We start from the raw sequence: 14,988 nt of genomic DNA, 5'->3' as shown, positions 1-14,988 counted from the left end.
TGTCCTTGTGAGATTTTGGTTGCTGAAATTACCCATGCACTGGACATGAAAGCATCAAGAGGTATCTCAGAGAATCCCCTGAGTTCACGACATACATCCCCCACCCCAATTATATAGCAGCAGCCTGTCTCCACCTCCCCGTGCAGTAACTCCCTATAGGCTGGTGGAGCCAAAAATGACCAGGTGACAGCAGGAGCCTTAGATTTAGTTTTAGAAACCTTTTTACAGGGCCCCCTAATAGACCCATCTCTCTCCTCAACCAAACCCAAGTCCCTTATTAAAGGGATTTGTTCTGTAAAATGTGGATTCAGTCAAACGGCTGTACTCAAAGATCCAGAAGGCCATGGCTGCAGGTTCCCCACCCCTGGAAGGGAAATACAAATTCCCCAAATCAATCACTGAGAGTGAGAGTGAGAGGGGCCACTCCTACTTCCAACCCTTGGCTCGAAGTGTATTCCTCATCTGGAAGTACGCTGTCTCAATCCCACACAATCCCAAACTAGTGCCTTAGCTATACCTTTAAGAAGCCATTCCAACCTTCTGTCAGACCAACGGCTTCTAGGTGCGGTGGCATGTGATAAGATCCCGTGTTCACTTGCCTCTTGTCATATCTCCTTTACTGTAAAGAGGGCCCTTTGATCCCAGGCAATGGGATCTAAACAGTCTAAATCCTTGGATGGGGTGCTGGCCAAGGCACTGTGGGTAGGGAAAGCAAACGCATACTGGGAACACATGTCGCTTGCCCCTTCCATAGTGAAGGAGTCCTATGTAATCAATTTGTCACTGAATGGTTGTTTTGTCCCCTCAAGGGATTGTACCATGTTGAGGGCTCAGCCTCAGCCTCTGCTGTGGACAGGTAGAACATTCAGCAGTAGTAGTAGCTAGATCAGCCTAGTAAGAGGGAGCCTTGTGGAGCCCACGCATAGCCTCCACTACCTCCATCCCTGCCACCGTACCTATACTTTTTATGAACCCCTTATGCAAGCACTGAGATGACCAAGGACAAAGACTGGCTGGCATCTACTGTATAATCATCCGGTCCACCTGGTTGTTCAGTGCCTCTTCTGGGGTGGATCCTTTATGAGACACAAAGATCTACATGTTTTGTGCCCACTTGCATTAGTTTTCTGTGCTGCATAGCAAATTACCACAAATTGAGCAGCTTAAAACACACACATTTATTATTTCACAGTTTCCATGACCAAGAGTCCTAGCATAGCTCAGCTGGGTTCTCTGCTTAGGGTTTCACAAGGTTGCAGTCCGGTGTTGGCTTAGCTGTGCTGTCATCTGGAGATGCGACTGGGAAAGAATCCATTCCCATGCTCATTCACATTTTTGCTGGCAAAAGTCATCCCTTTGTTGTTGTAGGACTGGGGTCCCTGTTTTCTTACCGGCTGTTGTCAGGGGCTGCTCTCAGCTTCTGGAGGCCACTCATGTGGTGTTCCTTGCCACGTGGTCCTCTGACAACATGGCCGCTTACTTCTTCCAAGCCAATAGGTAGTCTCTCTCCAGGCAGCTAAGATGGAGTCTTATATAATGTAACATAATCATGGGAGTGACATTTCTATCACCTTTGCTGTATTTAAAAGCAAGTAACAGGCCAGGCGTGGTGGCTCACGCCTGTAATCCTAGCACTCTGGGAGGCCAATGCAGGAGGATTGTTTGAGCTCAGGAGTTCGAGACCAGCCTGAGCAGGAGCGAGACCCCATCTCTACTAAAAATAGAAAGAAATTAGCCAGACAACTAAAAATATATAGAAAAAAAATTAGCCGGGCGTGGTGGCGCATGCCTGTAGTCCCAGCTACTCGGGAGGCTGAGGCAGAAGAATCTCTTGAGCCCAGGAATTTGAGGTTTCTGTGAGCTAGGCTGACGCCATGGCACTCGAGTCCAGGCAACAGAGTGAGACTCTGTCTCAAAAAAAAAAAAAAAAAAAAAAAAAAAAAAAAAAAGCAAGTAACAGATCCCACTGGCACTCAAGGAAAGGAGATCATGTAACAGTGTGACTCACTGGAGGTCACCTCAGGATGTGTTTGCTACACCAATCTCTTAGGTCCAATCACAGGCTCCTTCCCCAGAACTCTTTTTCTCTTATCTTCTGATCTTGCTCCTTTTAGGCTCTTGATGAAGCCATTCAGGATTGTCCTCCAAATAGAGGGACTAAGAATACCGCTTAAAGCTCTGCTGCCAGGAGAATTTCCCCTAATTGCCATTTTTTTCAGGGTTATTGGAGTGGAACTAAAGACTGGAAGCATTTGATTAACAGCTTGCACCAATACATTGTGATTCTTCAATGACTATTGTTTTCATTTTCTGCCAGCAGTTCCTTCCTAGGGAATTCTACATGAGGTGTGAGCTGAAAGAGACAATGGTGCACAAGATACAGGTGGACATGGGGGTCTAGGCTGCTTATTTATGGAACTTATTTGTGCTTTCCAGACCTGCTTGCACCTGATCCCAGTGTTCCATTTTTATCATTCAATGGATTGCTGCTGCACCTACCTAACCTTAGGACTTCATCTGTCTGACATACCCAGCAGATGAAGGGCACTTCTAGTTACATAGTCGCTTGGTATCCCATGGCCAGGCATTTGTTCTATACCAGAGCCCAGGAGCATGCCAAGAGTTGCTTCTTGGATGGGAAGTAGTTCTCTGCTACAGATGGCAGGAACCTATACTGACAGGCTCCGGTTGTGGCTTTCCTGAGATTCTAAAAGGTGTCCTTACATAGCATAGATAACGTTGTGGAATCTGGCCAGATATATGGCCCAGGAAGCAAGGCCTCTGGTACCATAGCCTGAAACTACTGCAGACCTCTCTCTTGCAATGGGCCCCAGTCAGAACAGATAGCTTTTCAAGTCCCCCATTAAATGGGTGAGAGCAGTGTTCCCAAGTGTGATTCATGCTCTCCCAAAAACTAAGGAGGCCTACAAAATACTATGTCTTTTTAGAGGTAGAAGGTGCAAGAACTTGTCCTTCACCTTGGAGAGAATGTCTCAGAACAACCACTTTGGTTTCTTCCTGTTTTGTGGAAAGACAATACACAGGTTCTGTAACAGAAACACACACATGCAGAGTCAGATAACAAACAGTAATAATTTAATTTTATGCATTAATTTGAAAATGATTCGTATCTTTACAAAGTTAAATTTTCCCATCCAGAAATATATTATGGTTCTTCATTTGAGTCTTCTTTAGTATCTGTCAGCAAAATTTTATAGTTAGTGTACCTATATATCATTAGTGCACATTTTTTACTAAATTTATTCACACCTCTTTTGTAGCTTTTGTGCAGTTGTGAGAATTTTTTGTTGTTATTAATGGTCTTAGAGAAAATTGTTGGTTTTTTAAAAGATATTTTCACTATATCATTTTCATTGATTATTTAATAGTTCCAATAAATAACATCATTATTTTGTTAATATTTTATAGTTTTCACTTTAAATTTTTCTTTGATCCAGTAATATTTAGAAGAATATTGTTCATTTTTTCTTTTTAATTTTCAAGAATTAGTTTTTGAAGATACTAATATAGTTATTTTTAACATTATTTTATTGTGATCAAGAAGTATGTCCTATGTTATTTTTGCTATTTACTTAACACACATATCCTATGAGTCCTTGTAAATATTTTACGAGTATAAATATATAAATAGTCTTTAAGTGCTTGAAAATAAGACATGGTCTTTGTACAAAAACAAACTTTGTAAAAAAATAATTATAACCTGCTCTGTTTCTGATTGACTCTAAAAGAACCATTATAAGTTGAAAACTTAGTTTTTATGGATATGATGTTTAAAATTGGGGTTCTGTGCCTAGAAATCCACTTAGTAGCTCAAAATAGCAAACAGGTTTCAAAAATAATTTTAAAATAAATATATGTTCTTACAGACATTTATAAAATATTACAAAGTGAAAAAACGTATAAACATTTTCTGCATGGAATCAACCCAGGTTTCTGAAAATATGAATCTAATAAATTTAGCTGGTGTTATGTTTTCTGTTTCTGTATAAAATTTATCTATACGTATGCATGTACATTTATATACACTCTGTATATAAATTTTATACAGAGATAGTGTGTGTGCATGTGTGTATATAACATATTTAACTTTAATTTGATTTTTAATATACACATAATAACATTTTTGTGTATTTATGCATACATATTTTTTTTCTTAATTTAGTCTTTCAGAACCACTTTGGGCTCTCTTTTATACAGGATATGTATTTAGATTTTGTTTTTGTTCAAACCAAAAGCCTACTATTGTTTTAATAGATGAGTTTAACTTATTTGCAATTACTGACAATATGTTTAGGGGTGTGGAATGGTTTCTGGGCCAAGTAAATTCACAGTATATTCCAGCTCTCCCTAGTCCATCCTGCCTGCTCCAACCAAATTAGGCACTTTAACAATCTTACTCTTTCTTATTATAGCATTTTGTATTATGACTTCTCAAGAGAAGACAGAAGAGCATCCTTTTGCAGATGTATTTGGTGAAGATGAAACTGAAAAAAATTTTTTGTTGTCCAAACCTGTTTGCTTTATTGTATTTGGGAAACCAGTAAGTCATCTTTTCTAACTTACTATTTAGTAGAATTTTTTATTTTTAAAATCATAACCTTATGAGTTAACATACAAGAATGAAAACCACGTACTATGCTAGTTTTTTGAGTGTCTGATAGATTTTCATTGTATGGCTTAATATCTGATATAGTATTGGTTATAAATTCATAACTTTCTTCTTATACACTATAATTGAAAAGGAATCTAGATTATATTTATGTTTGTGTTATATGAGGAAATTAATTCATCAAAACACTGTACCATGACAATTGTTGGTAGAATGTCATCTAAGGTTATTTCAGACTTGATTTATATATAAAACTTTCTTTGAAGAGTTTTGTTGTGAGGCTCTCTGGAAATGTGAGGGTAGGACACTATTGATACGAGCTAGGAGGGTCTCCTGTTAATACCTGGAGATACTGAGAGACAATGTGCCTTAGTCCTTACCTACAATATAGTGGTCCCCAACCTTTTTGGTACCAGGGACCAGTCTCACGGAAGAAAATTTTTCCATGGGGGCAAGGAGGCGGAGCTCAGGTAGTGATTCTAGTGATGGGGAGCAGCTGTGAATACAGGTGAAGCTTCACTTGCTTGCCCTCTGTTCACCTCCTGTTCACTTCCTGTTCTGCGGCACCCTGGTTCCTAAGTTTCGTGGAGGATGATTTTTCCACCGACTGGTGGTTGGGGGCTGTAGTGGGTGGTGGTGGAGCTCTGCAGCTGGCCCCTAACATGCTGCGGACTGATACCGGTTGACGGTCGGGTGGTTGGAGACCACAGTGTTAGAGGACCTATGTATTGTCTTACCACAAAAAGGGCAGAAACTCAAGTGGCTGTTGTGATACAGTTTGCCTCTCGAGGCAGTTCTAGTGAGGCCCTGTAGGTAAGAGCTATTTTCAGCCACTGAGCTAGTTGGCACTTTGCATTACAGGGCCTGAGCTGGTTAATTAAGGAGTCTGTCCAGAACAGCGGAGATTAAGAGCTGGGTCCCATCCTTAATTTTATATGGACCCTGGGACAGATAACAAGAAAGGGTTCCAACCACTTTATGTTTCCAAAAAACATACACCCCTTAATATTTTGAAATAAAAAATAATAAAAATATTAAATAAAAAGTAAACAAAAACATAATACAGTTTAAAAAATCAACTGTGAAAGCAACCAGATGCACGTTAGTCCGTGAAAATAACCTTTCATCTGAAAAATACGATACTTTCCAAAGATGTCAGTTAAGAAGGATTTTTTTGCTCTTGAAAATTACTAAATGGAAGTCTGTCAAAACCTTCATGATTATAAACTTTAGGAAGGAAATAAAATGAAGAATCTCAATATAATCACAATGACTTGTAATCAAAATTACAAAATTTGACAATCAAAAGAGTGCAATACCATAATGGTGTAGCCTCCTGATTGCAAGGCTATTTTCTTAATTTAGAAAATTTCACTTAAATCACTTCAGGAGATGTGGCATATGCAAAAATTAGTGGAGAAAAATGAAGCTATAAAAAATGAGAAAAATTACTTTATATTATAACATTGATGTAATACGATAGTAACCATCAATAGAATCTTTAAAAATTGATATATCTGTTTCATTGGCAAGTGACTGACCTATTGGGTTTTGAAGAACATTTCTCTTTTTAAGGGAGTTGGGAAGACAACATTAGCCCATCAAATAACCCAGGCATGGAAATGTATTCGTGTTGAAGGTAAATTTTATCTTTTTTCTCCCCAATATTTTATTATGAAAACTTTCAAATATGCATAAAGTGGAAAGACTTATCCAGCGAACACCCATCTAGCCAGGTATCTACCATTTAGATTCTATGAATAACATTTTGCTATATTTGCTTTATTACACATCTATCACTCTATCAACCCAGTGAATATATCTTTATAATAGCATCAATCCAATCATGTTTTGCCCTTCTGTTAGTCCTAGTTCTGTTCATAGAATTTAGATGGGTTTATGAAATTTCTTTAACTCCATTCTACTGCCTCCAAATCTCTAATCCCACAATTTAAAACTGTTTGGAATATGTGCATTTTGGGTGTCGTCTTATGAAGGAAGAGAAGAGAAGGAACTCTCATAGCTTTTATTGGGAGCATTTTCAAGAACTTAAGTATCTTCAATGATAAATTTTTGTATTTTTTATTTATAAATTTCCTCGTATTCTTTGCAATGTATAAGACAATGGGTTAATGTCTTTATATATAAATATTCCTTTAATCAGTAAAACTGTTTGTGCCCTAGTAGAAAAATAAGGAAAAGAATGAATAGGTAATTCATAAAAATAGATTATGTAAGAAGAAAGAGTTTAACCTACTGTTATCCAAAGAAATATTAATATAAATAACACTGATCCATATTTGTCTCTCAAACTGGCAATGGATCTTTAAAATTACTATAACTATTGTTGGCAAGGATGTTATGAAATGGGCATTCCACATGCTATTAGTAAAATTGCAATCTGGTATAATTTTTTTCAGGAACAGTTTGGTAACACATAACACACACACAGTATTCTAAAATTTTTCTTTCTTTGATCAAAAATTTCACTTCTAGGAAATCTTAAAGAGTACCAAATATTCCATAGATTATTAACACCTAGTGACATAGTTCAGCTCCTGGGTCCTTCCCTAGGTCATGTTCTATCATTCGTCCATCAAGGAATTGTGTATTTCTTCTTACAAAGGAAACAAATCACTGGAATTTCAGGCTCAGGGTCCCTTTTTCTAACCAATGTTTATCCATTTTAACATATCTTGATGCATACTTTCCTTTTATACAATCACTGTGCAAAATTAATGGACTCTGGATAGAACTATATGGTCGTAAAAGTATCTGCATTAATAATACTAGTATCTAATTTTGCATGATACTTTATAATTTAGAAATCACACCTTATTTCATTCTCATATTCTCTTGCATACTACACAGGGCAGGGCATATAAAGTGCAGAGGTGTTTAGGGAGTTAGCTTCCCCAAGATTCTTTGGCTAGAGGGTGGCAGAGACAAGTTCTCTACGGAATACATTCTGCTGCCTCTTGTTTGATTAGGCTTAAATGACATAGTGTGCATAAATTTATAAATTTGCTTTGTAAATTCTAAAGTGATATACAAATGTTAATCTTTGTTACCAGTTACAAGACACTCAAATAGGTTTCTTATTTTGACAATCCTAATACTAGTTTGTACTAATATTTTGAATTCACATTTCAGCTTTATCAATTTTGGAAGAACAGATTGCTTCTACAACCGAAACAGGAATTATGGTAAACAAATCTAAATTTCAAAGTTATTATGATTACAAAAAAATCTCTGCATCACAGATATATTATACAGTAATGTGTAATGTCTTTGTTTGTTCTTAGTTGCAATCATTGCTGTTGAGTGGTCAAAGCATTCCGGATGAACTTATCATAAAGCTAATGTTGGAGAAGCTCAACTCCCCAGAAGTCTCTCACTTTGGTTTGTTTATTCTTATACACCTACAGCCCGCAAAGCAGCCTCAAAACTCATGCTTTATCTGAGGCATAAATAGTTTCGGGAGTCACTCTTTCTTTTGCCTTGGCATAGGAATTTCAGTGTCTGTATTCTGTTGAGCAGCCCAGGGAGTTTTATTTGCTTGTTTGTATTTATCCTCCAGATGGTATATTTGTTTAAAAAAAATAAGTTTATATGACCCAACCTTACTTAACATTGTATTATCCAACAAATGCATCAAAAAAAAGCTACTGTGGTCCATCTTGCAGCACTCCTAGCCTCTGCTGACTGCTTCCCCATTCACCTGAGTTTTATCAATGGTTTGGTTTCCTGCAATAATCCACACCTATAAGGTAGGTATGGGGACTGGAATGGCACCAGCTTGTCCTCTGGCTGCAGATAATGGCAGCCTTCAGCATGTTCATCCAGTCTTCCCTCTGACTCTGAACCTGACAACTCTCCCTAACAGGGGCTTTGGGTCTAATTTCTCAAGACAAAAACCACTGAAGCCCAGAATGATTAAAAAGAAAAGAGCAAACTCAAAGATGTGCAAAAGAAGGGAAGAAGAATAAAGATGAACTTGGGACAAAATTATCCACCTGAAATAGATTTATTGAATGAATGAAGAAAAATTTAGAAAGCTGCTTTATATTCTCAGTAAGAGAGGACATTGTAAATATTAAGAATACAGGGATAAGGCCGGGCGCGGTGGCTCACGCCTGTAATCCTAGCATTCTGGGAGGCTGAGGCGGGTGGATCGCTCGAGGTCAGGAGTTCGAGACCAGCCTGAGCAAGAGCGAGACCCCGTCTCTACTAAAAATAGAAAGAAATCATCTGGCCAACTAAAATATATATAGAAAAAATTAGCCGGGCATGGTGGCGCATGCCTGTAGTCCCAGCTACTCGGGAGGCTGAGGCAGTAGGCTCTCTTAAGCCCAGGAGTTTGAGGTTGCTGTGAGCTAGGCTGATGCCACGGCACTCACTTTAGCCAGGGCAACAAAGCGACACTCTGTCTCAAAAAAAAAAAAAAAAAAGAAAGAAAAGAAAAGAAAACAAAGAATGCAGAGATAAAAACAAAGCATAGTAAATCAAAACCATGACTCTCAAAGCAAATCAATAATGGAAGCAGCAGAAGCAGACTTGTCTGTGCAAATTATATCTATATGGTCTGTATCTGTAGATAGAAAGAGCTCTCTCTACATAGATGACATGTGTATAGAGATGATGTATAGAATGAACCATCTCTATCCACATATATAGATATATCTTGATATATCAATATGGATTATATATAATATATAGGTATGTAGATTATATATATTATAAATACATGTATAATATAAATATGTCATGATATATACAGATAGATAAGGCTTACCTGTAAACTACCTACCTGTATCTATCTATCTATTTATCTTTCTAGTCATCGGTGATAAAGGGGATGAACTTGGGAAAAATATCCAGAATGTGGGAGATTAGATAGGTAAAAAGGACAATCACAGAATTCCAAATTAGGTCAATAGATGATCTCAAAAAGCATAGTAATTGAAACTGAAGCATGTATATAGGTAGATAAGTAAGTATCTATTTGTTTATATGTTACTGCACTTACTCTTGAAAAATTTAGAGCAGTTCACATGGCTACAGTAAAGGCAGCATAAATTATAGGTATTGGTAAAAGGAGAAAGAAAAAAGCATAAAAAAGAAACTTAGTTGTGTCACCCACAGTGTTCATAACTTTAAAATTCTTATTAGAAAACAGTTCAAACAAAAGTAGAGAGTTTAATATGAAGATCCCTCCCCCGCAACATGATTCCATCACCCAGCTTCAGCAATGACAACTCTTGTCTGGTCTGCGTGAGACAAACACCTACTCCCCTCTCCCAACCTGTTTTATTTGGAAGCTAATCCATATCATAACAGTTCATCCATAAATTTTTCAGTATGTATCTCTAAAAGATAAGGACTCTTAAACCTATTATCACATTACCATTATAGCACCCAAAAAGTTAATAATTTCTTAACAATAATAATCATCTATTAACCACGCTGTGGTCAGATTTCACTAATGGACTCTCAGATTTTTTTTTCCACTTTGTTTTTTTTTTTCAGCAGGATCCAGCCAGGTTTCACATATTGCAATTGATTGGTATGTCTCAAGTCTCTTTGCATCTATGTTTCCCCTACTTCTTTCTATCTTTTTGTGTTTATTGAAGAAACTGGTTATTTGTTTTACAGAGTTTGGCTGGAGTTGGCTGATTGCATCCCCTGGTATCATTCAACCTATCCTTCTGTAGCCAATACTTCCTGTACACTGGTACTTGTCCTGAGAGCTGGCAGAGGAAAAGCGATATAAATGATTTCTTGAGTGTGGGGGCCACACTCTCACTATTCGCTTGCATGGCCACGTCCTAGGCAGGCACAGCTGGGCTCCTTTAAAGGCTACGTGGAAACGGGACCTAGAGCCCCTTCTGCCCAGCCTCCTTTCACCCATCCTGTAGCATCTCTAAAGGAATTTTTTTGGAACTGAGTACTCTGCTAAACATAGTTTGAAAGTCTCTGTTCAAATTCCCAGCAAGGATTCTCATTCTGATATTTGCTCTTATCCAGTAGCCTGGTAGAAGGTAGAAGTGATATTTGAAGTGAAGGGCTTTCAAAACCTGCATATAACCTTGAGTCAGGGGCTGGGTGAGCCTGGATAATTAAGGACTCCAAAATCATCCCTAAAGAGAGATGTATGCTGCCAGGGACATCACACAGTAGAGTATTACCAAATTTAATCTTAATTTTTTTCTGTACCAGAGTCCTTTTATACTTAGGTCTTCCATCACTCTTTAAAAAGTGCCTACACAATCTATAATTATAGTCTTTTCATTCACAATCTATCATGCTATGTTGACCTTTAACCAAAATCAGCTTCTGAGAGCTACATTCTCACTCAAGAGAAAAAGGTAGAGTCAATGCCTGGGCATCCCAAAAAGCTCATCTCTGCTTTCTGCTTCTAGATTCTGGAAATACTCATTTTCCCCAGGGAATTATGGACAGCCCTAGTCTGGGTATTCTCTGACCCATTATCACCTTGTACATGGCCTTGCAAGTCATTGATTACCAATGTGTCCACTCATGTCAGGCTGGCTTGAGGTCAAGCAGGTAGCAGGGCTGGCTGGACATGAAGCTACTGATGTCTCTGAATTGCTCATCACTTCAATCTGAAAGCAGTAGCCTGCCATATTCAGATTTATGGAAATAGGGAGTGCCTTCTCCTTCCCAGTATGCCAAGAAATGGGGGCAAAGTAATGGTGTTGGCCTGGACCCGTTGATTTCTTCTGGGCAGTGGTCTGGACAATCTTTCAGTTTTCCATTGGTTAGGGTGATTGCAGGCTGGACAGTTGCCTGCAAAGTGCCTACTCTGCCTATGATAGTACCTGTGGAGTCTCCCAGGAAGGAGTGGCATGGGGCTGCCATTCCTCCATCCTCAGCATGGAATGGCAAGGGCTTGGTAGTGGTCTCAAGGAGATAAGGGGTGGAGAGGGGAGTTCCTCATCTACGCTTTCATCCTCACACACGTCTCTGGAATTGGAGAGGTTGACAGTGGATTCAGCAGGTCCAATTTGTTTGCTAAGCCATGTCCCCCTGAGATCATCCCAGAATTGGGTCTAGAAGTCTAGGTTATTTCACTCTGCATCTGCAATAGTGAGACAAACTTAAATGACACAACTATCTATCCCACACTTCCTCTCATAGATATACCCCTAGGGTTTGGATGTGATGATACTAGATATCTCTCAATGGGTAATGCCCCCCAAAAATTCATTTTCAGAACATTCAGGCAGCCCAAATATTAGCCTCTTAGGAGAGGCAGATCCCATGGAAACAATCCATTCTTCTCTTCCACCAGAAAAGAGACAGTATGATATTCATTCAAATATACGCATACAACATCTGAGGTTTAGCATCCCTGCAAACAGTCACACTCCGAATGCCTGATAAACTCTCCAGGCAGTGGGAGTGGCTGTAACAACAAGCAGTGTGTTGAGAAGCGCAGCAAACAAAGTGCCAAGCATCTTTCTGTGATCCACTTGGGATATACCAATGTTGGGTAGTGTTATGTAGGGAATGGAAGGGAGGTATCATGTAATCTGCTGTGGCTTAGAAGGGGAGTGCGTGGACTCTGGAGACAGCTGGTCTCTGGAATTATCCAGTCAGGAGGAGTGAGCTGAGAAAGGGTTGGATTCAATCCAGGGCTAGGCTGCAGTGCCCTTCACCACAGAACCCACCATCACAATGTGTCAGACCAGGGGTGAATCCAGCCATCACATCCCAGAGGAGGCACTGGTAAGAGACTTGAAAACAAGTTCAAATAAGGTTGTTAATCAACTGGGGGCTACACAAATAAGAGTAAAGGTGCCAAACCAAATGAGAGGTGTTTGGAGCCAGGAAAGCAGAAAGCAAGGAAAACAGGAGGGGCAAGCACAGAAAGGCCAGAGACAGTGGATGAGACAGTGCATGCAGTGGCTACATTTTTGCAAAGGTGTTCTGGGCCCATTTGATGAACCTCAGATAGGAGGGATGCCTTTGACACCACACTATTTCTAAGACAACAGCAAGAGCACATGAGTAAGCCAAGTTGGAAACTAAGGATTATAGCAAGACAGGAGGGAATCGTGATTATAGCTTATATATCCAAAACCAAAATAACAAGGTCTTCCTTTCTGCCTTTTAAAGTTAAATTACTTTGGATTGCTTCTCTGGATAGTATCCAACACATAACGAAAAGTAAAGTATTTGAAAAAAACTTAGGAGAAATTGGCACATGTCTAAGCATTTAATTAGATTTTGGATTACTGGGATGGTTGTTGGTCTGCTTTTTTAAAATAAAAGATTGTGATCAGCATGTTCTCAAGTGAGGTATTTGAAGCTGGTTTATTAGATACATTTATTCGTTCATCTATAAGCAGATGTTTAGTGACTTTCTAAATCATACTAATCTAGGCATGGTGTAGAATGGTGGTTCTCAAACTTTTTGGTCACAAGACTCCTTTGCATTGAAGAATTGTTGAGGCCCCATAAGAGTTTTTGCTGACATGGAGTATATCTATTAATATTTACCATATTAGAGATTAAAACTAAGACTTTTAAAGTATTTGTTTATTTAAAAAATAAAACTACATGTTAATAATGTAAATAGCATATTTTATTAAAAATAATTACATATTTCAAAACAAAAAATGTAGTGAGCAGAGTGGTATTGTTTTACATTTTTGCAAATCTCTTCAATGTCTGGTTAAGAGAAAACCTAGCTGCATTGTCATGTCTGCTTCCACTCAATCTGTTGCAATATATTGCTTTCATTGAGGGACATGAAGAAAATCCAGCTTCACACAAATATTTAGCTGGAAAAGGGGGGAGTATTTTAATAGCCTTTGGAATAATTGTGAATATTCTTGATTTTATATCAAAACAAGTGGAAGTTTCTTGAAGGTTGGTTGCATTGTGGAATCTGAAACTGTATTGGTGAACTTTTCAAACTCTGTTACTTTAAAAGCCGTTGGTCTGTCTTGCACTTGGAATGAGTCTATAACCCATGCCTAATTTTATGGCACCATGCATTTGTCATTTGGAAAATATTGGTTCACTGAGTTATGCAGAATGTTGACCCATTTCATTATTTTGATATCAAAAAAATTACATTTGTTAATATCACCACCAATCTCACCAAAAAAAAAAAATCTCTAAGAATTTGGAAGCTACTAAGCTTACAGTGGTGGATATAAGTTTTCCACAATTCAAATTTTCACTTGAATTTTATAATTGGCAACAAATACTGTCAGTCATTGTCCTTGAAGTGACAGGCTCGCTCCATTCACTTTTAATAAAATTTCTGCCAAATATCCACTGCTGAATAAACATAGTTTGTCAGTTCTTCCAAGAAAAAATGTTCTATAAAAATAGCAGAAAAATAGGTTGAAGTCTTTAAATTCCCACTGAAGGAATGGAGACTTTATCAATAAGAAAAAAGTTTCTTGGCCGGGCACAGTGGCTCACACCTGTAATCCCAGCACTCTGGAAGGCTGAGGTAGGAGGATTGCTTGAGCTCAGGAGTTCGAGGCCAGCCTGAGCAACAGCAAGACCCTGTCTCTACTAAAAACAGAAAAACTAGCCAGGCGTTCTGGCGCACGCCTGTAGTCCCAGCTACTCAGGAGGATCACTTAAGCCCAGGAGTTGGAAGTTGCAGTGAGCTATCATGATGCCACTGCATTACCTGGGACTACAGAGTGAGTCTCTGTCTCAAAAAAAAAAAAAAAGAGAAACTGAACCCCGCTCCTTGCTACCCCCCCATATTAAAAAAAAAAAGAAGAAGAAAATTTTCTTGAGCAAGAGAATAACATACTTAAAGAAATATATTAAGGAAATTAATGTGATGGTGGCAAATATGGTGAATTTCAATGAGAAAATTTAGGTTTCCAGGTGGGGATGCAGGCCACTAAACGTACTAAGCCCAAATCACATTGATAATGTTCTGGTTTTTAAGCTGTATGGTGGAGTCATGGGTGTCTTATTACTCTCTATAACTTACATAAACACTATGTATGTATAAATTTTATTATATTATGACATGTTAATTTAAGAAAGAAAATAGTATGCCATGCAACCCCTGTAATATACTTTTACCATGCATCATATAAGCTTTCCTAACATGATTTAAAAGAATTAGTGGCATGGAATTTCCTTCCCTAGGCACCTCATCTGTCTAAAATAAATTGATCTGGGATTTTTTTAAATGTCTCCTTTTAACTCAATGATTTTTTTTATCAGAAAAACATTACTCATAGTTACACTTCATGTGTAATATTTAAGGCAATAATCTTAAATATAAATTTAAAAATTTTGACAGATGATTTTATGACCTGCATTAATATTCATCAATAACTAGAGGATAT

General features: G+C 38.2%; 1 protein-coding gene across 1 annotated transcript in view; it reads left to right on the top strand.

Moving 5' to 3' along the window:
• The first annotated feature begins 4,396 nt into the window (after positions 1–4,396).
• The window catches only part of AK9 (adenylate kinase 9), a 106,964-nt gene continuing 96,372 nt past the window's right edge, over positions 4,397–14,988 (top strand). The window contains exons 1-4 of the mRNA XM_069488413.1: positions 4,397–4,561; positions 6,206–6,269; positions 7,784–7,836; positions 7,936–8,032. Coding sequence (XP_069344514.1) covers positions 4,445–4,561; positions 6,206–6,269; positions 7,784–7,836; positions 7,936–8,032 — 331 coding nt within the window. The 5' untranslated portion in view covers positions 4,397–4,444. The remainder of the gene's footprint in view (positions 4,562–6,205; positions 6,270–7,783; positions 7,837–7,935; positions 8,033–14,988) is intronic.

Source organism: Eulemur rufifrons, chromosome 15 (assembly GCF_041146395.1).
Source record: "Eulemur rufifrons isolate Redbay chromosome 15, OSU_ERuf_1, whole genome shotgun sequence".
NCBI lineage: Eukaryota > Metazoa > Chordata > Mammalia > Primates > Lemuridae > Eulemur > Eulemur rufifrons.
Note: the sequence above shows the minus strand (reverse complement) of the source record. Positions and strands in the feature narration are given on the sequence as shown.